The following is a 22,599-nucleotide window of genomic DNA, read 5'->3' as shown; positions in this document are numbered from 1 at the left end:
TCAAGTGAAACTGGCTTCTTTTTCCCCCTGCGAGGACGCGGAGGTGAAGAATACGGCTGTGCGTATATTTGGGTGCCATTGTCTTGATTTGTGCTAAGGCACTAACAGGTTTACCCATCATTGTTTTTGTTTCAGTGCAAATGTTAATACAGTGGAAAAGGTCAATGGTGGACGAATATTACATTATTGGGCTGATAGATCACACTGAGAATTAGTGAACTGAAGTCGAGTGTCAGCAAACTTCTCTGTAAAGAACCAGATAGTAAATATTTCTGGCTTCCTGGGCTATTTGGCCTTTTTGTGGGGAAACCACTCCAGACAATAAGTAAACACATACATGAGGCTGGAAGTGGCTCACAAGCCCCGATGTGCTGATCCCTGAGCTTGATGATATGCCTGCAAAACTGTGTTGGCCTCTCCACTCACTTGTATCAGTTTGTTTGCTTTTGTTTTTAAAATACTGCCACTCTTATAAACTCCTTCGTCATTCTTTGTCAGGATAACAGAACATAATTCAGAATGTAGACAAAAATGAAAGTGGGAGTGCTTGGTTATGATGACAACAATTTCCCTTTATTAAGCATCCACTACGTACCAGGTACTTGGCATACGCTTCCTCACTTAACCCTCAGAACAACCTTGCAAAAGAAGTATCAGGGAGAGTATTGATGTCAAGAAGCCCAATCATTTGACCAAGATCACACAGGAGATAGAGTTGCAGTGACAGAGCAAGATTAAATGAAGACCTGCCCGATTCCTGAGTCCGATGTTTCCACTTTGTCTGGGTGGACAAAGACCATTTGGTGTGGCCCTGTATGCCTCGACCTTCCTCTCCTTTGCACCTGCAGCAGCATCACCAACCGATTATAGTGCTCGGCTCTGCAGGACTCTCCTGAGACCCTTCCTCAACACCATTCTCCTTGACAGTGGCTCTCAACTCTGGCTGTGCATTCAAACCACCTTGGCAGCTTTCAGAACAATTCTAACGTCTGCAACCTCCCACCCTCTTTCTTATATAATTTCATCAAATTGGGTGTGGTCCAGGCAAAGGAATTTTTAAACCTCCCAGATAATTCTAATGTGCAGCCAGGGTGGAGAATGACTGGTCTATACAGAGGTGGGAAAAAGTAGGTTTACAGTTGTGAGTACAGGGAAATGAGAGTTTATTCTTATAAGATTATTTATGTATTATTGTATTATTTATGATTATTAACCGATTTTTGCCCACCCCTGTATAGAGTCCCAAAACTCTAAAATTTTGAGAATTTGCTGATTTAGAAAATGTAGATTTGGCCCTAAAATCTACAGTTTTTTCTCTTCTATCCTTTATTAATTTACAAACGAGTAAAAGAAAATAACATATGTAGCTGCCTGCATGAAAATATTTTATCCAGCATCTGTTATTCTTGCTTTTTTATTGTCAGTTATGGCTTTTTAAATTTTATAATGGCAAAATCATTGCATTTCTTTGTAGTTCAACTCATTGAAGTCTCCACACACCAGAGTCACCTGCGAGGACCATTAGAAATGTAAATCAAACATCAGTGTTTTCTCAACAGACTGTTGGCTTCCTTCCTTAGGAGTCCTCAGAAGCCTGAGTGGACAGACCAATGGAGCTTAGATGCTGGGGGGTGTGATGTATTTGCTCCATGAGTCTCTTTATTAATGGTGGTGGGGTTACTAGCTCCAGAGCAAAGGTTGAGGGGTTTATATGGGTCTGTCTCCCTACCCCAATTCTTCAGCTTTGAGAATCACTGGAGTAGGGGAACTAATTCTTTTCAATGTGTCCTGGGGTTTCTCCAGCTTTAACATTGACAGTTCCTCATCCTGGGAAAGCCCTCAATCAAAGGAAAATTGAAACAGTTGGTCACCCTACTCTGGAGTCTGCGAGTAGGTGGGAGATTATTTCACCTTAGACGACTCTGCTCAGTCAACTCTGCTCAGTAGACTCACATTGCTGGTGACCATAACGATGTATCATTGCTGTCTCTCCCTCTCCGTGTGTGTGTCCATACACATAATCAGTTATGGCAGTTATGCTCTTAAAAGTCACTCTGAACACTGAATTAGTAAATACAGAGGTATTGCTTCTAGGAAAAATACAATAATATATTCCTGCAAGCCCCTGGTCACACATTTTCATCAACTTATCAACACAAAATCTTGTTTTATGTGTTTGCATTTAAAAACATATTAATTACTATATGTTGTTAATTCATTAAAATTGAACTCAGAGCCAACAGCATGAATAAAGCTTACATATTACATGAATTTTCTCCACAAGGCACATCACACAGCCTTCTTGCCCCTAAGAACACTAGAGAGCACTTTAACACTACATTTGGGGGACATTTTAAACAGTGAAATCACTGACAAAAGAGCACAAAAAATGAGGAAAATGTGGCACTAAATAGGCCCCTAAAACAACAGACACTTATTTACAAAAAGAGCTGAAACAAGAACGTGGGCCTTCGACTTGTTCGATCTCAGCTGGGAACAGGTGTGGTGGGCAACTCAGATTTTTGGCTGCTCTGTGTGTGCTTGTGAATGGCCTCAGAAGTGTCTTGAGTATTGATTTGGGGTTCCAAACACACTCTAGTGAGTAGGTGAATTTGCAAATATGAAATCTGTGAGGTAGATAGAAAGATAGATAGATCAATTGACTGATCTCAGATCTTTGTGGATATCCCATAAAAGAAATGTCTGCTTCTATCTTGGTCAGAGTTGAAAGACACTCCAAACTGGAAAGTCATATCGACAGAGTAGAAAGATATTCTAAACTGTTAAGACATGACTTTGCATTAAGCCATTGCTATCATGTTGAGTTCAGCTTTCCCGAGGTCAGATGGAGTTTGGTTTAAGTCTCCAGTATATCTTCCAGTTGGTCTTTCCCTCTACTTTCCACCATGGGCAGATTCTCTTATTGGCTTTAAACTGAGACTTTCTTTCCTCAGCAAGTTACTACACAGTTGCCCCTCAGTATTTGTGGGGGATTTATTTCAAGATACTCTGAAGATACCAAAATCTAAGAACAATTAACTTTCTTATATAAAATGGTGTAGCATTTGCATATAACCTATGCAATCCTCATATACACTTTAAATCATCTCTAGATTACCTTATACCATGGAAATGCTATATAAATAGTCATTCTACTATTGTGTAGAGAATAATGACAAGAAATAAAAGTCTGTACATTTTCAGTACAGACACAACCATTGTAGGTCTAAGTACATAGTATACATCAGCAACAATGGAACATTTTTTAAAAAACATTTTTGATCCACACTTAGTTGAAGCTACAGATGCAGAATCCACAGACACAAAGGGCTGAGTATGTACCCAAAATCCATGCAAACTCTGTATTTACCCACATATTAATGCTTGTCCTCATTATACATTCTTTCATGTACATGACCCAACCTGGGTGGGCAGATTGAAGATGGGTGATGGCAGTTTGCTTTTTGCAACTCAACTGTCTACAGCAGAATATGAGAAATGTGAGGAACATAAAATATTTTGAAATAATTTTTTCTTTCTTTGTTCTTCACATGAAACAAAAAAAAAGAAGGGTTAAAATAGTGACTTTTCTTTCTTGTTTTTTTTAAAGGGAATCCATTTTGTTTGAGACACAGAGTTGGGGCATTCTCCCTGCGTGAGAACTGTAATTATGAGAAAACCAAAGAGACACTCATCTGCCAACCCTTTTAAATTAGATCCTGAGATGCCTGGTAAAATGTTTATGATGTGGTGCTCCTATTGGGTGTGCTGAAACCTAGTAAATGTTTAATCTTTTTTGACATTATGGAGTAAATGCTACTAGTGAAAGAATATATACAAATATATTTAAGTAATGAAATAGGACGTGAGCAACACCATTGAAGGCATCTATGTGCTCCTCCCTGTGTTTCTCACTTCCTCTCTCTGAGCACCTTCCTTGGAGGTTTCCTTGATTCTTGTCCAATTTATACTGGAAGACTCTTGGTACCGTCTGTTCTGTTTGTTCCAAGTTTAAGTATTAACATGTAAAATAAAATGTCAAATATTCTATTGACCAAAGTGTTTAGAGGTACTCTTTTTAGAAAGGCCAAAATGATAACTGGGTCAGGGTCGTTAGAGATCTGCCCGCACTGCTTTTCGGTTGGGCTCAGCAGGTCTGCCTGAGCCCTGTGTTGCATTTTCCCATCCCAGTCGCTGCTCTTGCCTCCGTAAACTGCTCCCAGTCTAGGGAGTTACAGCTCTTTCTTCTAGCAATCACCTACATTGTTCCATTGCCTAAAAGAAAAAGGGAGTGGTTAAGCTTTGGGCTTTTTTTTTCTACAGGTAAAGTAGAACTGGCAAGTAAGAGACTAGCAAGGCAAGGAAGGCTACTGGCTGTTCAAATTGTCAATACATGTGATAAATATTCATGGAGAAAACCCCACCCTCACAGGGCAGAAATGTGACAGTGCCATGGGACTTCCCCCAGCTGAGCAGGGGTGGGCTGTGTTGTGGTGGTAGCAGGGTAGACTCAGAACCTTCTTCGTAAGTCCGAATCCTGGCACTCTGACTGGCCAGTCATGGACTTCGGGCAAATTACTTATCTTCATGGCTCACTTTAAAGATTTTATTGGTTTGTTTATTTTTAGAGAGAGGAGAAGGGAGGGGGAAAAGAGAGGGAGAGAAACATTGGTGTGAGAGAAAACACATCACTAGTTTGCCTCTCATATGCATTCCAACTGGAGACCAAACCCACAACTCAGGCTTGTACCCTGACCAGGAATTGAACCAATGACCCTTCACTTTGCAGGAAGATGCCCAAGTAACTGAGCCACACTGGTCAGGACCATGACTCGGTTTACAAAATGGATTAGTATCAGCGTCTGATGCATAAAGTCACTGAGGATTCAGTAAGTTAGAAACATCACATGGGAATGCTAAATAAATGAGAGCTATTATTGCTTTAGTGTCAATATAACTAAACACAGATATATTTGAATTATCACAAAAACTGAAAACAGGCTATCTCAGAAGCCACTTACCCCTTAATTTTTTCCCAGTTAACATGTTTTGTGAATTGATAAATATTCAGAAGTTCTAGAAATGTCCCAAACCCCAAACCAGCTTGATATAAGCAAATATGGACTGATATTTTGGTAACTTGCCAAAAATGTTTACCTGAAAGTGAAATATGCTCATTTAACTGAGAAAGCTTGTTTCCTTTTTTTGAAATGGAACATTGTCAAAATACAGTATAACAGGATTTTCTTAGAGACCTGAACCCAAGTTTAGCTTCTTATCTATAAATAGCTAGATCTTTTTCTTTGCAATTATTTCCCAATGTTTTCATTTTGTCTTGTGTCTGAAGTAAAAATATTCTACTATTATAACATGTTCTTTTTTTTTTTTGCCTTTTTGGGATTTAATCTTTTATTGTATTTTTCCCCATTACCATTTAGTCCTCTTATAGCCCCCTGCCCCCCGCATATTGTAACATTTTCAATCCCACCAAAAGTTACTGGCATAGGCAAGGCAGTAATGGACAAGCTCTATCTAATAATCTATAAATTCTAAAATAAGTATCTGAGTAATAAATTTTATTCTTTAAAAATTATGCCACCCAGACAAGGTATTCACTTCTAGCCTTAAAATATTAGCATAAAATATATGCAAAATGCTCATACAGTAAGTAGTCATCAAATGTTGTTTATCATATTCAAAAGCTGAGATTCAATCGTTCTTTTTAGAGAATATTGAGAGAGTAAGCTCCCTGAGATCTTTTTTTCATTAAGTAGAGTAGAGAATAAATTTAAAAAATAGTTAAAGTCTCTTTTAGGCAGATAAATCTCCAATTTGGAGCTGATTTTAAAAACAGCATTCCAAAAAGTTGCAGTCCTCAATTCTTTCTTTTACCCTCTGATCATGCCTTCATTTTTTCACTTATCAGCTCAGAGTAATTGAACATATTTTTCTTCCCATTAATAAATAAAAATGCTATTAGAATTTTAAACATATCATATTTACATATTTTAAATGATTATTTAGTCAATGTAAGTGGAATAAGTTTCCATTCTTTCCCTAGTATTTTTTATTCAGTTTGCATGATTTCAGGAACTCATAGTTTCTGTGGGCACATGGAGTAATAAATCATGCCTAGTAGAGCAATACTGTCTAGGCAAAACAATTTTAAAAATAAGTCACAGTAATAAAAGTCTAGAAACTGCTGATGAAAACAGATGTACCCTTTGTTTTGAAAGAGCCTCAAAATTTTGTAACATGGCAAAAATTAAGGATTAGCTGGACTCAGCTCAACTCTATGCATTTGGCACAGAATGCCAAAGTAAATTCCACCCTTGTAAAAGAAAAAAAATGCAGGTATCATTTTGTATTTACAAAGCAATAATGACATTTATTTAAATATGGAGTTTACTGTGTCTTCCTCAAAAAGATGTTTGTATAAAATTGATTTAGGATTTAAGACAACACCAGAGAATGTGAAAGTAGCTTACTATTATGCCTTGCTATCTGAGACAATAATGTAACCAAATAAATTATAATTTAGCATGATTTATTTTTTAAAGAGCAGAAAACTGGACACAGTCTGCTGTCAAATAGAACTTTCCAATTTTCCCAAAATAGCACTGTGACCACATTTGTGTTTGAAAACCCAAGTTTCTCTCCATTTGTGCTGAGAGTTTATTGCCTAACATCTTTTCTTTGCATTGACTCCCAAGTACTTACAGACCTTAATGCTTGTAGAAGTCCACTTAATATGAACTTTGAACATAGTGTTATTTTGTGGGTTGATTAAAGATTTAGAGGTCCTATAGTTCAAGTTTATGGTCTAAAATGTGGGGGCTTGGGAACTTAGCCTCCAAAAGGTAAATCTTTTGTGTGAGTTCAAGGGACCCAGAATGAAGTGTACAGAGCCAGAATTTCTTCTCTCACCACACCATGGCCCCCTCATGTAAATGACCTCTCATTGATTATCCTGAACAACGGTTCCACTATTCCTTTTGCTTCAATTAAGCAAACCTTTGAAAGACCACTGGAGACTTTAGCATTGAGACATTTCTAGAGAACTCAAAGAAGCAGCCCATCTTTGATTACACAATATGTGTTTAGCAAATGTGGTGTAATCACAGAATGATAGAAAAAAGTAACCACAGAGCTTCTGGCCCAATCAAGGAAATGATTTTGAAGAAGGATACTGATTATGGGTCCAAAAAGAAAGAAAAGAAATAGAAAGAAAGAAACAAGAAAGAAAGAGAGAAATTGTGTTTGAACCTTCTGCCAGGGGGGAAAAAAGTACTTTGTGTTCATTAACAATATGGTAAGATTTAGCTCAAACTATATATCAGCTACAATTGAACTTTCCATAATTACTCATTACATTATATAACTTACTCATTATGTAATTAAATACAAGATGCCTATGTTTGCACCTACTTATTTTCTTCTTTTAATGCTTAGCCCATGTTTATTTTTTAAGTTATATTTTATTGATTATGCTATTACAGTTGTCCTGATTTTTCCCCCTTTGCCCACCTCTACCCTGCACCCCCCACTCCCTCAGGCAATCTCTCCACCACTGTTCCCGTCCCTGGGTCATGTGTGTAACTTCTTTGGCTGCTCCATTTCCTGTATGCACTTTACGTCCACATGGCTGTTCTGTAACTACCTATTTGTACTTCTTAATGCCCTCATCTCTTCACCCTTGCCCCACACCACACTCCCATCTGGCAGCCATCAAAACGCTTTCCATATCCATGATTTTGTCATGGTTGAATTTTTGATAGATATGTATTTTTTGCCATTTTCTTGTTCATAGTTTTGATCTTCTTCCTTTTCTTAAATAAGTCCCTTGAACATCTCATATAATAATGGTTTAGTGATGATGAACTCCTTTAGTATTTTTCCTTGACTGGGAAGCTCTTTATTTGCCCTTGTATTCTGAATGATAGCTTCACTGGGTAGAGCAATCTTGGCTGTAGGTCCCTGCTTTTTATGAATTTAAATATTTCTCAACAATATTTCTGGCTTGCAAAGTTTCTTTTGAGAAATCAACTGGCAGTCTGATGGGAATTCCCTTGTTAGTAGGTAACTAACTGCTTTTCTCTCATGCTTTTCAAATGCTTTTAAGATTCTCTGTCTTTAACCTTGGTATTTTAATTATGATGTGTCTTGGAGAGGGCCTCCTTGCATCCATCTTGTTTGGGACTTTCTGTGCTTCCTGGACTTGCAGGTCTGTTTCCTTCACCAAATTAGGAAAGTTTTATTTCATTATTTTTTCAAATACATTTCCAATTTCTTGCTCTTTCTTTTCTCCTACTGGCACCCCTATGATGCAAATGTTGGATCTCTTGAAGTTGTGCTAAAGGGTGCTTACAGTATCCTCATTTTTTTTTATTTTTTTTCTTCTTGTTGTTCTGACTGGTTGTTTTTTGCTTCCTTGTGTTCCAAATCATTGGTTTGATTTTTGCTTCATTTACTCTCCTATTGTTTCCATGTGAATTGTTCTTTGTTTCAATTAGTGTATCTTTTGTTTCTGATCGTTGAGGTCCTCACTAAGTTCTAGAGCATCCTTATAAACAGCATTTTGAACTCTGCATCTGATAGATTGCTTATCGCCATTTTGTTTAGTTCTTTTTCTGGAGTTTTGATCTGTTCTTCCATTTAGGTCATGTTTCTTTGTCTCCTTATTTTGGCAGCCTACCTGTGCTTGTTTCTATGTATTAGATAGAGATGCTTTGACTCCGTTAGTGTCTTGGTAGTGTGGCTTAATGTAGTAGGTGACCTTTAGAGTTCAGTGGCACAGCCTCTCCTATCACCCAAGCTGGGCATTGAGGTGAACCCATCATGTGGGCAAAGCACAACTTCCTCTTGTAGTTGAGCCTTGGTTGCTGTTGGAAGAATAATGGGAAGGATTTAACCAGGCCAGTCAGCTGCAAGGACTGGCTGTAACCACTTATCACCGACCTCTGCCCCTTGTGGAGGATCAGCTGTGTAGGGGCAGGGTAGTGGTGCTCTGATGTGGTCTGTAGATGTCCATTAGGTGTGCTAACTGGGGTTTCCTGGATGATACAGGCCACCTGTGTCTTGCACAAGGCCACCCTGTCTGAGCTATAAAGCAATCTGAGATGGCTACTACTTGTGCAGGGTTTAGAGACTCCCAGGTGAAGCCAAGCTGTGGATCTAGGCTGGCAGCTGGTAATGATGGGCCTGGGGCTCACTGGGCCAGTTGTTGCTTATTTGAGAGGGTTTAGGAAGTTGTGAAGCATGAGCCAACACCAGTCATTTATATGAAAAAGCCACTGTTAACAGCTTGGGTGGGCCCATAAGATGGGTGGGGCAGAGTCTCAGGGGGATCTCCAAAGTGGGTCTAACAGTGTTAGCCAGGTTGATGGAGTCTCAGATACAGCACCAGCCCGTATGGAGGAAGGGGATAATGATACTGGTCCCATTCATGAGGGCTCCACTCTCATGACCTAATTACCTCCCCAAAGCCCCATCTCTTAATATCTCACCTTGGGGGTTAGCTTTCAACATATTAGTGGTAAGGGCACATCAGAGTATTGTATGGTTTAATCTTGCCATTTCTCACAGAACAATTCACAGGAGTCAGGTCATTTTGTCTACTGTCTCCATTGTGTCTACTATAGAGGTTGATAAAATCTGTGCATCTTGACTTCAGGGTCATTCTCATTTTCTAAGGGAGCCTGTTTCCTTCAGGAAATCTTTGTAACTTCTGTTTCCTCTCATCGCTCTCTTTTCCTGCCAATTTAATTTGTGCCCTCTAGTCATAAGGAGAAGGAGTTGGTAACTAAAGAGTGCTTTAGGAATGTGGAGCTGCCATTGAGAAGTCGGGCTCTGGGCAGCATTTTTTATTTATTGGAGGGGGGGGGCATCGGGGTGACACTGGTTATTGAAGGCCAATCTTCCTTTATCTAGTTCATTTTATGTGAAGGTAGCTACATAAGAATGTCTCTTCCCCATAACAAATCAAAGCAAGCAAACCAAATGGAAAGTAGAAACCCAACAGAATTAGCCCACTGTCATTGCCAAATGACACTCAGAAGAAGGAAAAAAATATAAAGATACATGATGATTGTCTCCTCAGCATAGCCTTTGGCCACACACTTGTTAATTAAATAAAATATTTTTTCTTTTACGCTAGCTAAAGGAAATATTCTTGAGTAGGTTTAGCTCTTAGAGCAAAAGACAGAAAAATATAATAATAAAATCAAAGAATGAGAGTATGTCGGAGCTGGAAAGGACCTTGGGCCTCGGTACTCATTTATTCTGGGCAATCTGAGGCTCTGAGCAGCACCCCCACTCCCCAAGGTCACCCTGCCAAAGCCACCAGAGTAAGATGACCCACAGACTTGAAAACACCTCTTACCTCCCAGATCAGGGTTTTGAATGAGGAAAGGGATGTTTGCATGAGCTTAGGACCCTAGTCAGGAAGAATGAAGCGATCAGTAGGACTTCAGCATAAACCAGGGATTTCTGCACCCGACCGAACTTAGTAAATAAAAATTTCAATGATGTGAGATAGTTAGGAAAGTTTGTTTTCTATTTCTCGGGGTGAGCTGCCAGATATTTGAAACCCTATGGTCTCTACATAGCACTGAAATTGGGAAACATTGCCTAGGTCCTTTTCATTTATTCATATTCTGGAAACATTTATTTTCCACTTATCTCCAATTTATTCATCTTAAATAGCAACAACTATTCCTTTATCAACTTTAGATTTATTTATTACTTAACAAGAAACAAACTGATGTCAAGATCCCCTTCTCAGTACAATTTTGTATGTGTTATCTACATGTATTCATGGTTAATGCTAAGAACTATAATAACACGAGCATTTCAGTGAGAAAGTTCACTGCTGACCAGCCAACTGTCAGATACACCTTAGGGGATTTAGCTGAGTCCAAGAGAATTAGTATCAAGTTTCCAAGTCCTATTGGCTATGAAATAAATTCAGGCTTAAACTTTTTGATAAGTCCCTGGGAGCTTCCAGAGCAGATAAACCCTGTAGGTTAGGGCTTGGACTCTTGACAATGCCCCTTAACACTTTCATGTGCACACACATCACCCAAGGATCTTACTGAATTGTAGATTCTGATTCCGGTTCCCAGGTGATGCCCAATGCTGCTGGTCTGGGGACCACACACATTTGTCAGCAAGCAGACTGACACACCTAAAAAATCAGTAACCAGCATCCGTGCCTGGAACCCAATGCCTATAGTTTTCCTGGCCCTCCTCAACCACAATCTGTCCATATTACCAGATACCATTTACTAATACAAGACACGGATGCTCAGTTAAGTTTCCATCTCTACAGAGCAATTAGTCCACAATGATCTGTGGGCCCCCTGCCATAAGCCCACTGCTGGGCTGAGTCATCAGGGGTGTGAGGAAGTGTGAAGCGTGGTTCTGTGGATAAAAAGGGGACCACATATTAACCCTGACAAGCTCAGGGGAGGCCTTCAGGGTGGCCTCAAAAACTCAGAGACCTAAAGTAACCACATAGGATGGCCCAAACACAAAAATTCATAACTAAAAGTAAGTTGTGGTGGATACTCATGTCCTAGGCCAGGATTTTCCTTGACAAAGGTCAGTCTTTACCTTAACTGAGCCTGTCTATTGTCTTTTTTGCATCTGTGATAACATACCTTTGGAACGTCAGAGTAACTCCCTTTTTCCAGATCCCTTGAGGTACAATCTCCCACCAGAACCCAAGACCAGAGGACCCCTCACTGATATCTTGTTCTTTTGTATCATCTCTATGTGATGTAAATGCTCTTTGCTAGCTATCCTGTACCCACCGATGTGAATGAAATGTGCTCATCCATTTTACTCTTTGCCCAATCCCAGAGATTTCCACCCTATTAATCTACCACCAAAGGATTTTGTGTAACCTTCCTTAAGTGTCCTTCTTTGATTGTAATGTATAAAATAAACTGCAAAACTGGCATTCTCTGGAGTATTTTCTTTTTTCTTAATTTATTTTCATTGTATTTTTTTTCCATTCTACTCTTGCTTCCTGGCAATTGCAGTCAGTTTGGCTCCGATAAACTCATAAAAATTCCCTACAGGGTTGGACATTTCTTACATCAACAGTTCTTTCTTTCCCAGTGCTTACAGTGGGCTGGGAGGGTATATGTTCATAACCTGAATGAATTGAAAGCAAATGTGGCCAGAAGAAAATCAGGTGCTGAAACTCCACGTTACAGATGTACACTCTCAAGAGTTCAGAGCGCCCTGGCTGGCGTAGCTCAGTGGATTGAGCGCGGGCCTGCGAACCAGACAATCACAGTTCGATTCCCAGTCAGGGCACATGCCTGGGTTGCAGGCTGGTTCCTTGCAGGCTAACTACCAGCAGGGGATGCACAAAAGGCAACCATACATTGATGTTTCTCTCCCTCTCTCCTTAAAGATAAATAAATAAAATTAAAAAAAAAGAGTTCAGAGCAAGGGAGACGGCACTTGCTGGGGGAGGTGTGGAAATGCTGCCTCCTTGGATTAGGCTCTCCAGAACAGACTGACCCTGAGATGATTTGAGTGTCGGTCATCTGTTTGGAAACTGCAGGAGACCAGTAAGCAAGTAAAGAATGAGGCAGAGAAGGAGAGTAGCTCAGAAATGATGCCTGCAAGTTCTGGGGAAAGGCTATCTTATTTAGGATTGGGCGTTGGGTGCTGAGGGAGTTGAGAGGTGAGGGAGTTGGGGTATAAATACCCCATCATTGGTTGAGGGTTGCTGGGGGCAGTGTTAATTCCTCACACATCTATTCTGCCATGCATGTTAACAACGTGGCTTGCAAAGTTGGGGGAAGCCATAGGCAGAGAAATTCAGATGCTGGTAGTTGGAAATAGCAGACTTATACCAAGTGATTTAAGTCTGAGGGCTGGGGAATGAGGGTAGGGGTGGGGCAAAGACTGCTGCTGCCAGTTTGACAGAGCTGCAGGATTTGAACTGGAATTAGCAACGACTTCACCCTCTCAACCCTGCTGTGGCCAATGGCTGGCTGTCCTTTCTGGTTAATCCAGGATTCATTTACTTCCTGAGCTCAAGGCTAGAAGGGGCAGTCACCAGGTAGAAACTTTCTGTTTTCCTTGGGGCAAGCACGGGTCTACTTCCGTTGTGCCTCCAGGTGTGAGAAAATCAGATTATGTCCCTCTGAAGAGAGGAAGATCAGGTGGGTGGGGACCAGGCTGACCATTCTTGTTGTGAAGCTGGCCAGGCAGACGTTCCTTCCAGCTGCAGCTGCATGTGGCCTGAGAGCACTTTGTGGATTTGGTCAGTGGGTCTCAACTGCAGCTGATAATGAAGACATTCTTGAGAACTGTTGCAACACGTAACTTCTGTAACCATTACTTATACTCTAGCTTTGCAACTCTTTGTGGGGACATTTTGTCCCTTTACTCAGCTACGTACTTTTTTAAAACTGAGGTACATAGTATTCGCCTACTTGTCTGCACCATGAAGGGAAACGAAGTATTGCTCTTAGGTCACTTGGATGTCAGTAATGGAGCGAGAAGGCAGAAGACGGGAACTGGTACTGGTGTTATTTAGCTAGGAAGGAGAGCAAAGGAGACTAGCCATTGAGTTTAATATACCGGGAAGCATAGAACACCTTGCTAGCCAGGAAGCTACAGCTTCACACTCCAGGGGATCACAGCATTTCTTCAGGAGGACCGACACTCCTCCCTTCCTCTTCTCTGGTCGGGAGCTCAGAAGGCAGGCACACGCACAGTAGAAGTCAAGACGGCACAGAGAGAGCTGGACCAGAGGGGCCTGTCAGCCTAACCCAGGGAAAGAAGGGATCCATTGGGAGGTAGACCCACCCAAAACCCGTGGAAGCTTAAGGACGTTCATTGGTCATTTTGAAAGAGCACCTGGTCTGTCCCATACCTAAACTAGTGTAATCCCAGGGGAACAAAGAAGTTCTCTCTTTTGCTCACCTGGTGGTGCACTTGCTGTTCGTTCAAGTGCTCTCTCACCTGGGAGCAGATGACCACGAGGATCTAGCAGCTCCTAGGCCCACAGCAGACAGTGTGGGCTCCAAGAGGACTAAGCTCTTCCTCTTGCCCTGGTGACCTGCACTCACCCTATGTGAGCCATGGCCATGCAGCCTTAGCAGCCATGTGGCCCAAGGCCATGTGACTCCACACACAGGCTCCAGGAGGAGGGAGGGAGCCTGACATGGACGATAGTGGGAACAAGCTAAGCTACCTGGATGGGGACTGAGACCGCAGCCGTCTGCAGGCTCCGAAGGACTGAACTTTGATATGAAGCAGACAGTCTGGACACTGGCTTTTGTTTGGCCTCCCTGAGAACACAGCTGGACTTCTGCCATGGCAGGACAGAGTGAGAGGAGATGTCGGAAACCCAGGGGGCAGCTTCGAGCACAGAATAAACCTTACCACGCCACTGCCCTCCATGCATGGGTCCTTGGAATGCTTTCCCTGTGATCCTGTGGAAAGACCTCACTCCCACCTACCACGGAACTATCCGCTAATCAATGAGAAGTTTCATAATCTGGCTGAATCTGCCTTCCAGCCTCATCCCTGCTCCTCTGCATTCAGCGCTGCAGGCACGTGAAACTTCACTGTTTCCAGAAGACTCCAGGCCTTTCCCCGACATTTTGCCCTTGCGTCCATGGGTACCCGCTTTCCCCTCCCCTGACATAATCCCATTAGCTGACAGACCCAGTTTATACACGTTCCCAAACTCCCCTGTGCTGGGTCATTTGCTTGCTTCTTGATCCAGCTCAGAAATCAGGAGTAACGGGCAGCAAATTAAATTTGAACTATTTGTTTGTACACCCTTCTCATCCCCAGTCACTGTGGGACCCTCTAGGGCAGAGATCATGTCTTTCTTGTCTCTGTGTCCCTGTCAGGAGCACTGGGTCTTGCACCCCAAAAGAGTCTGCAGCTCAACTCTGTATCATTGAGGGAAGGAGGATATGGAATATTAGCGGTTATATGAAAGCATATTTCGTATAAACTCAATTTTTTCCTCTTTCTTTATTCTGTGCAAGAGACTTATTATTAGAATTATTTACAATTAGCATGTACCCTTCTTAAAATATAAAAAAATGAAGCTGTTTTCATTTTGAGACAAAAATAATCATCCCTAATTGATGGCAATTCTATAGCACTAAGCAGTAGCTGCCTGGCCCCAACCCAGGCTTCAGAAAGTAAATCCCCAGCTACGGAGTCTACCAAAGTTTTAACTAACTTCACCACCTTTGGGGAGACTGTAGCTTTTAAATCATAGCTCCTTCCTCTTGTAGAATTGACCCCAGATCCTTTCGTCTTGATTTACGAGTAAAAGACACAAATTGTCTATCTAGCTCCTATTTTGCAGGATGTTTTTTTGCAGTCAGGATGAGGGTAGTAATGTGGTTTTCAGTTGCTTTTGTCATTCTTTTCCTGTTCCCCCCGTAAGTGTTTTTGTGGAAGGCCTGCCGGGTGTCCCAGAAACGCGACCTGGGCAAGATGTGTGTCCCCTCTTTACTTGAAAAGCGTTCATGACTCGGAGCCCAGAGAGGATGTAATAAACACGCCCTGGTGCTTGGCCAGCATATCTCAGCCAGTTAGAAAAACAAGGCGGAGGGCACAGGATTTAACACCCACCCTGGCAGCGGCTGCACTCGGAGGGCACGCCATTTGATTCTTCACAGGTGCAGACCTTTGGACTCCAGCTAAGGAAAACAACGGGCCGCCACATCCTCCCACGTGGCATGAGATCATTCGTAAAGAGCATTTGAAAGCATCTCCCTTCTACACAGCAGGTCCGCTGCCTTGTAGGTCTGGCAAGCAGGCGACAAATGAGTATGGAGAATATGCCACGGACCAGAGTGCCTTCTAATGAGACCCGGTTTTAAGGAGGATTTGACTATTAAGCTAAAGTTGTCTCGATTCATCTGGGACGTAAGCAGACGGCTAGAACACATGAATTCAATTCAGACTCTCAAGAATTCAGAGCCATTTCTGCAGGAGTCTCTTTGCCATGCTGACCTATGTTAGGAGAGAGAGCTGTAATGGCCCCAGTTATTACGACTGGGCCAAGGCCACCTGCACAGCTGAGAGAGTCCGATGCGTGAAGAAACTCATGAAAAAGAAGAGTAAAAGCTTCCAGAACAGGACATTCTATTTCAGTCCTTCGTGGACGAGAAAAGTCAGTCTGGCCTGCATTTAATGTAAACCTCTTCAGATTTAGTTAGTGAGAGTTCTTAAAAAATGCTACAAGCTTATTCGTGCTGTTTTTATAGGTGGGAAGCTGGGGAACAACGGCCGTTTATGAAAAGCAATGCACTTCCAGTGCACCCAAGAAAATAGGCCTATTTTACATTATCCAATTTGTACAAATGTGGCTTTCTTATGGTTTTTGTTACTCTTATCCCCCGTAGGGAAAATGCTGTGCCACATAAATGTAAAACAGACACACACAGACACACTTTGGGGCAAAAAAAGTTACACATACCAGTTATTTCCTAAAAAAGAGGAAGCATATAACTACTTCTTCATACCTTTAACGATACATGCGGTTACCTATGGTACCTCATTTCTTTTTCTGTCTGGCCTTGTTTTGACTCGTACCATGCATACCCACCCATTCACACTCCTCCCTTGGAGAAGCAGGGAAAAAGCAATCCATTTACCTGGTTGCTGTTTTCCCTAGTTTGTCCGTTAGACCTAAGTTTCAGCCCCTATCCAAATACAGCAATAAGAAAGCCTGGAGCAACAACTCGTCCGTTACCCCAGAAGAATACGTTTCTGCTCTTTGGCCCTCCCATTTTCAGTCTCCGTCCAACAGATAAGCATTGGCTGCCAACACATACTTGAAAATGTCCTGTGAGTCACTCTATAGCTTGCTATAGTTACACAAGAGTTTTGTGGCTATTAAGCATGTTTTTTTAATGGAAATTAGGGCCAAAAATATCCTGGAGATAATTTGAAAGACAGAGAAAATAAGGATCTGTAGGGTTATTATTTTATTTTATACAAGCTTCCCTCTGCAGGGTGTGATGCAGATGGAAAATGTGTGACGCAGCTACCAAGCTGTTGAAGCAGTCTGCCCACTCAAGTGGGCCCTGATTTAAAAGACTTGAAAGACGCACCCGTCTGGTTCCCCAGAGTGGGCCCTGAAGTTCTTACATTGGCCTTCACACAAGCACAGAAGGTGAAGCATACGCCACTTAGTAACTTGTGTGGTTCATTCTGGTTTGCATCTACCCCCGAGGCTCTCTCTGGTCTGCCCACCCCCAGGAGACTGCTCTTCCTCTTAAGGATCAAACAGTACAGTTTGCCAGGACCAGGCAGCAAGGGAGGATGGCACAGTGGCCTCCATTAGTCACAGATTTTGTATTTCAGAAGTTGGAGCAAGCTACTCAAAACTGAATTAGTTTTTCTGCACTTCCAAAATCTTTTAAATCTTAGCAACAAAATCATTCGATACTTGGTACCCCTGAACATATCTGAAATCTTTACTTTGGTGTCAAAGAGAAAAAAGTAAGTCGTTTCAGATGAGTCCAGGATAGGATGAGGAGAGGACCCAGGGGCTTGGGGTCAAGGGGTTCCTACCAAAGCAAGAAAGTTGGCAGAGGGAACAAAGGCCCCAGGCTCTACCCCACCCCACCCCTTCTAAGTTGGAACACTGGGTATGACTTGTAGCTAGATGCCTGTCTCCTGCCCATTACCACCCTCCCAATTTCCTGGGGTGCGAAACAGTTGAGACCAATAAAACTACTCTCAGCCAGAGCTGGCAGCCGTGCTGACCTGCACTGCAGTTTTGAAGCTTCCCCGCCCCCAGATCACCATGCCACCATGCAGAGAGGAAGGACTGAGATGAGATGTGCTGACAGCTGTTGCCCCCCACCCCCAAAGTCGGAGACCACCCCACTTCCTCCCCTTGCCCATAGTCGATAAAAACCTCCACCCAGACACCCTCAGTGGGACTAGCTGTCTGAGTTTGTCCACACTTCCTTCTTAAGTGTGTAATGTCACTTTAATAAATCAGCTTTGCTAAACCCCTCTGTCTTGCTCTTAAATCCTTTCCTGCACAGTGACAAGAACCTGGACACAGCCAGTGGGTTAAGGCCTCCTTCGGCCTCCCCGTGAGCCCTGGGGCATTACTATGACTGTCGTACAGGCTAAACATTTCCATCTCTCATATATTCTCTTTTCCTTTTATCTTATGATAGACCAGACTCTCTAAACAGAAGGTGGTGGAGCCCTTTCAGGGCAAAGTTCTTGCTGCTTCCTCTTTACAGCTGTTTCCTCCTCCGTAGGTGTCCAGGGCCCCACACTCAACCTCTGCCCTCATGCACACCTGGCGATGTACTTCAGCAATTCCGTTTCCTTTTGCAAAGAGGTTAGGTAGAGATACACATGCATATATATATATATATGTCTTGCCTGTTGGTTTTGCTCCTTAGGAATATGGCTCCACAAGATTTTTAGAGAGCTGAATGGGTTCACTCAAACTAAATCATTAATAGCTGCTTAGACTACTATAATTATTCTTGGAACATCTGAGCTTCAGCGTTCTTTAAAGTTAAAAGAAGGACTTTCTAAAGGTGATATCCAGGCATCAGAAACAAATAACAAGGGGCATTATTCTCGAAAAAAGGAGCTTGACTGACAACTATAGGTAATTGCATCAGGCTTATTCTAAATGAAACAGAATAAAGGAAGCAAAGAATATCAGCCAGAATGGAGTTACAGTAGTATCAAACATTATTTTTAAGAGAAAAAGGCCAGAAAAATGGAATGACTTGACAATCTGCAACAGAGACATTCCTTGTCCTCAAAGTTCTTTCTGTCCTTCTCTCCTGATTATCTGGGCATGTGGCCACCCAGATCCAGACTACATGTTCCAGCCCCCCTTACAGTTAGGTGCGGTCAAAGGCAGCTTCCTTCTGTTTAGTCAGTGGAATATAAACAGTCAATTGTGTTTGTCTGGAAAAGTCTTTCCCCCTTACACCTTCCTGCTGGCTGAAATACTGATGTGAGAGACAAAGAGGAGGAGCCATTTGGGGCGTAAGATAGAAGCCATGCGCTCTCTGGTGTGCTCAAAGGCGATAGAGCAACAAAGGAGAAAAACCCTGAGTTTCTGCAACATGAAGTCCTAGACTGACTGCCTTCTAGACTTCTTCACGTGCAAGAGAAATAGATGTGTATCTTTGTTTAGGCCACTGTTGTTTAGGTATTTGTGTTACTCTCAGCCACATCTAATCTAGACTGCTTCCAGTAGTCTGGGAAGGTTTTAACTGAGTAGCATGACTTGGTGGAGGAGAGCAAGATGGGTGATGGATAAGGCCTGATTCTAAGTTTAAAAGAGAAAAATGCTTTAAATACTTCTTGTCGAAGGATCTCAAATACTGATCTACAAACAACTGCGTCAGAATTAACCCGGCAGAGGGTCCCCCAAATCTGGAGTCCTGGGCCCTGTTCCTGGAGATTGGTTCAGTAGCTATTCTATGGTACCCAAGAACTTATACAATTAAAAATGTTTCTCACGTAATTCTAATATCCAGACACATTTGGAACTATTTGCTCTAAAATTGCTCTCTAGTGGGAAGCTGAATCAGAACCACTAAAAATGTTTTTTCTGTCAAACATAAAATCATCCAAACACATGAGAATCAGAGATTGGGCTAGGGGGGAGAGAAAGACAGAAACAGAGACAAAAAGGAATATTTTAATATTCTGAATTCTGAAATAAGTGATCTTTAATGTTATTTGGATCCCCTCTTCTTTCTGCTTCCATCTAGTTCAGTCACACAAATGTCACCTAATTGACCATTCTCTCTTAGTTTAGAAGAACCTACAGTGACATAATGGTTATATGGTTAGTGCTTTTTTTTCAGTAGATTCGAGTTTCTGTGGGAAGTTTAGTCATTTCCAATGTGCATTACTACACTTTAATGAATCGTGGATGTCTTTGTGACAAAAAGAGCACCATTAAAGTACAGGAAAAGGACACTTTTAAAAGATTCCAGGGCCTCCCACAACCGAGCTTGAAATTTTTGGTACATGAAAAATCTGCAAGGTCAGCGGATTCAAACAGCTGTCAGCTGAAGCTGGCCTAAAGGCACTTGGGCACATCAGCAGGTTCTCCTGGCAACACAGGTGGCGACCGGCAAGGGACAGTGTTACCAGAAGGCAGATTGTGGCAGGCGCGAGACATTCCCCACAGAGATGAATAGAAAGGGATTAGACTAAGCAGCACGTCCCTACCAACGTAATCCTTGTACATACAAAGTCCACCCTCATGCTGACAGGTGCAGGCTGCTTGGGAGCTCAGCTCTCCCACCTTCTTTGGGGAAGCTACAGCAGAAAGCCCTCCACCAGGAGGAGGGCTAGCATTCACCAGGCTCTCTACAAATCTCACTCTTCAAATGTTGAAGACAACATGTGAAGAGCGTCAAGAATACCGAAGACCCAATTCCAGATGAGTCACCAACTGATTGGGTCCCAGTCTGGGTAAGTCATTTAACTACTCCAGCTTTTAATTTTCTCCTGTGCAGAATCGAGGGACTGAATTTGATGAACTCTGAATCTCTTTTAAGAATTGTACAATTTTACACTTACCTTATAGAAATCAATAATATATGTCAGTGGGTGAAAGTAAAAGCTTCCCTCTATCAATTACATATTTACCTTTATTTTTAAAAGAGAAAAATCCTAAATCCCAATATAAAATCATCAGACAGACAGGCATGTGTGTGTACATATGCATGCACAAAACCTTGGGAACTTGAACTTCTGGACATTTTTTCTTAGTCCCCTAATCCCCACAAGCTCTGATGGAATCCTGTTGTGCTACTAAAAGGTCCCATTAAGCAAATATTTAGGCTAGGACTTTTAAACATTCACCAACGTTTACTTCATTCTCCTGAGTAACATGCTCTAGAGGGCTCAAAACATACTTCGTACACGCGTCTATTGACAGGATGGCCATGGGCTATCATTAATAATGGGCATTATTCAGTGCTTACAGATGGCCTCTTGGGTTATGCAGAACCAAGGCCAAAAGTGAGACAAAACTCTTTTATTGGTTGTTGTTATTAAAATGTGTTCTTGAACCTGTTGTAGAGACATTTTAACGTTTCCTTTTTCTCAGGTGATACTCTGGCAATGACCTCCTTGCTTCCGGAACCTTCCACATAGCCCCACTATAATGTGCCCTTGATTCAGAGGCTGCTGTACAAGCAAAAGGTTTGAAAGACAAATGAGAGCTTTCAGAATATGTAGGTCATAGAGCTTCAACAGAGGGAAAAGCAGAGAGAAAAAAAGCCAAACTTACTTCATCCACATGCCCAATAGCTCCATAGATTCTCGCCATCTGTCCAATGAGGTAGGGGAATCGCTCACCAATCTCTCTCAACATTGGAAGAAAACTGTTCAAAGCCACTGGTTCATAGCCTGCTATCTCTATGAGGATGTTTAGGATGAAATCATTATGGGTCGAGTCCTTCAAATGCCCGATTAGGAAAGGAATACACTTCTGAACCACCTACAAAAGAGAGAGAGAAGAAAGAGTAACAAGGAGGAAAATTAAGTGAATCAGGATCAATCTGATATATTTTTGTATTAAATCTGAACTCAACATATTCTGAGGTGATTACCCTTGTTGGAACTGAAGCAGATCTCCCAAGTCTGGAATTTTAAATTTACAATAAGAATTAGAGGCTTCAGTTTCTTTTTCTTTTAATCCGTGCTTTGCTGTTGAAGAGAAGTGTGTAAGTGCTTCGATGCTGCTATTCACAAACCCAGTTTTGATGTGTTAGGTCCTCAGAAGTGTTATATTTCCTTCCAACCACCATGAAAGCGACAATTTAAAGGACAAAGTATGTAAGAGATCTTTGATGACTTTAATCAAAGTCTTTGAATTGGATTAATATGGTTTAGAAACATTTCATAATAAAAATCAGAAAACAGCCCTTATGTTTTCTTTGGTGTTTCATTTTCATCACAAAAATGTAATGAGATAAAAAATTATTAAAGTAAAATAATCCCTACTATACTCCCAATACCCTAATATTTCTTTTTGCATTTTAATGGTTTTATAAATAGAAAGATGCAATCATTCATATTAAACAAAAATGTTAATTTTTTGTGGCATAGTCACTATGTTAATACACAGACATGTTGCCTACTGATAATTTAATAAATTGTTTTGTCTGCTAAAATAAAAGAATTAGAAGAGACAACCTGTGGAAAAGTAAACACTATAAGCAAAAACTATTTTTCCATTCATACTTCTACTATACTTATTTTTTGTGTTTGTTCTTGTTTTCCCTTTTTAGTTTGTTACTTTTCTGGTAATATAAACTTCAAATGCAGCTTCCAGTATTAAAACTGAGTAAGATGCACAGCTCCCCCGGCTGTACTTGCTGTCCACCCCCTTCTGCCCCCCTGCTGTCCCGCCGTCCACCCCCTGCTGCCCCAGACCTGCTTTCCCCACCTGCCGAGGCACAAGCATCTCCTTTCTCTGTAAGTGACACCATTATCTGCTTGGAAACTCAAGCTGGAAATCTGGGGCTCATTCTTGACAACTGACTGTTTTTCCCTCATCAGCAACCTTAAGTCCTGTTGACT

At 41.6% G+C, this 22,599-nt stretch overlaps 1 protein-coding gene across 3 annotated transcripts in view; it reads right to left on the bottom strand.

Moving 5' to 3' along the window:
* VEPH1 (ventricular zone expressed PH domain containing 1) overlaps positions 1–22,599 on the bottom strand; it is a 193,155-nt gene that overhangs the window by 107,891 nt on the left and 62,665 nt on the right. For all 3 annotated transcript variants that reach the window (XM_037046664.1, XM_037046665.1, XM_037046666.1), the window contains exon 6: positions 21,305–21,514. In XM_037046664.1, coding sequence (XP_036902559.1) covers positions 21,305–21,514 — 210 coding nt within the window. The remainder of the gene's footprint in view (positions 1–21,304; positions 21,515–22,599) is intronic.

Source organism: Sturnira hondurensis, unplaced genomic scaffold, assembly GCF_014824575.4.
Source record: "Sturnira hondurensis isolate 20B ecotype Veracruz unplaced genomic scaffold, ASM1482457v3 Scaffold0005279, whole genome shotgun sequence".
Classification (NCBI taxonomy): Eukaryota; Metazoa; Chordata; class Mammalia; order Chiroptera; family Phyllostomidae; genus Sturnira; species Sturnira hondurensis.
Note: the sequence above shows the minus strand (reverse complement) of the source record. Positions and strands in the feature narration are given on the sequence as shown.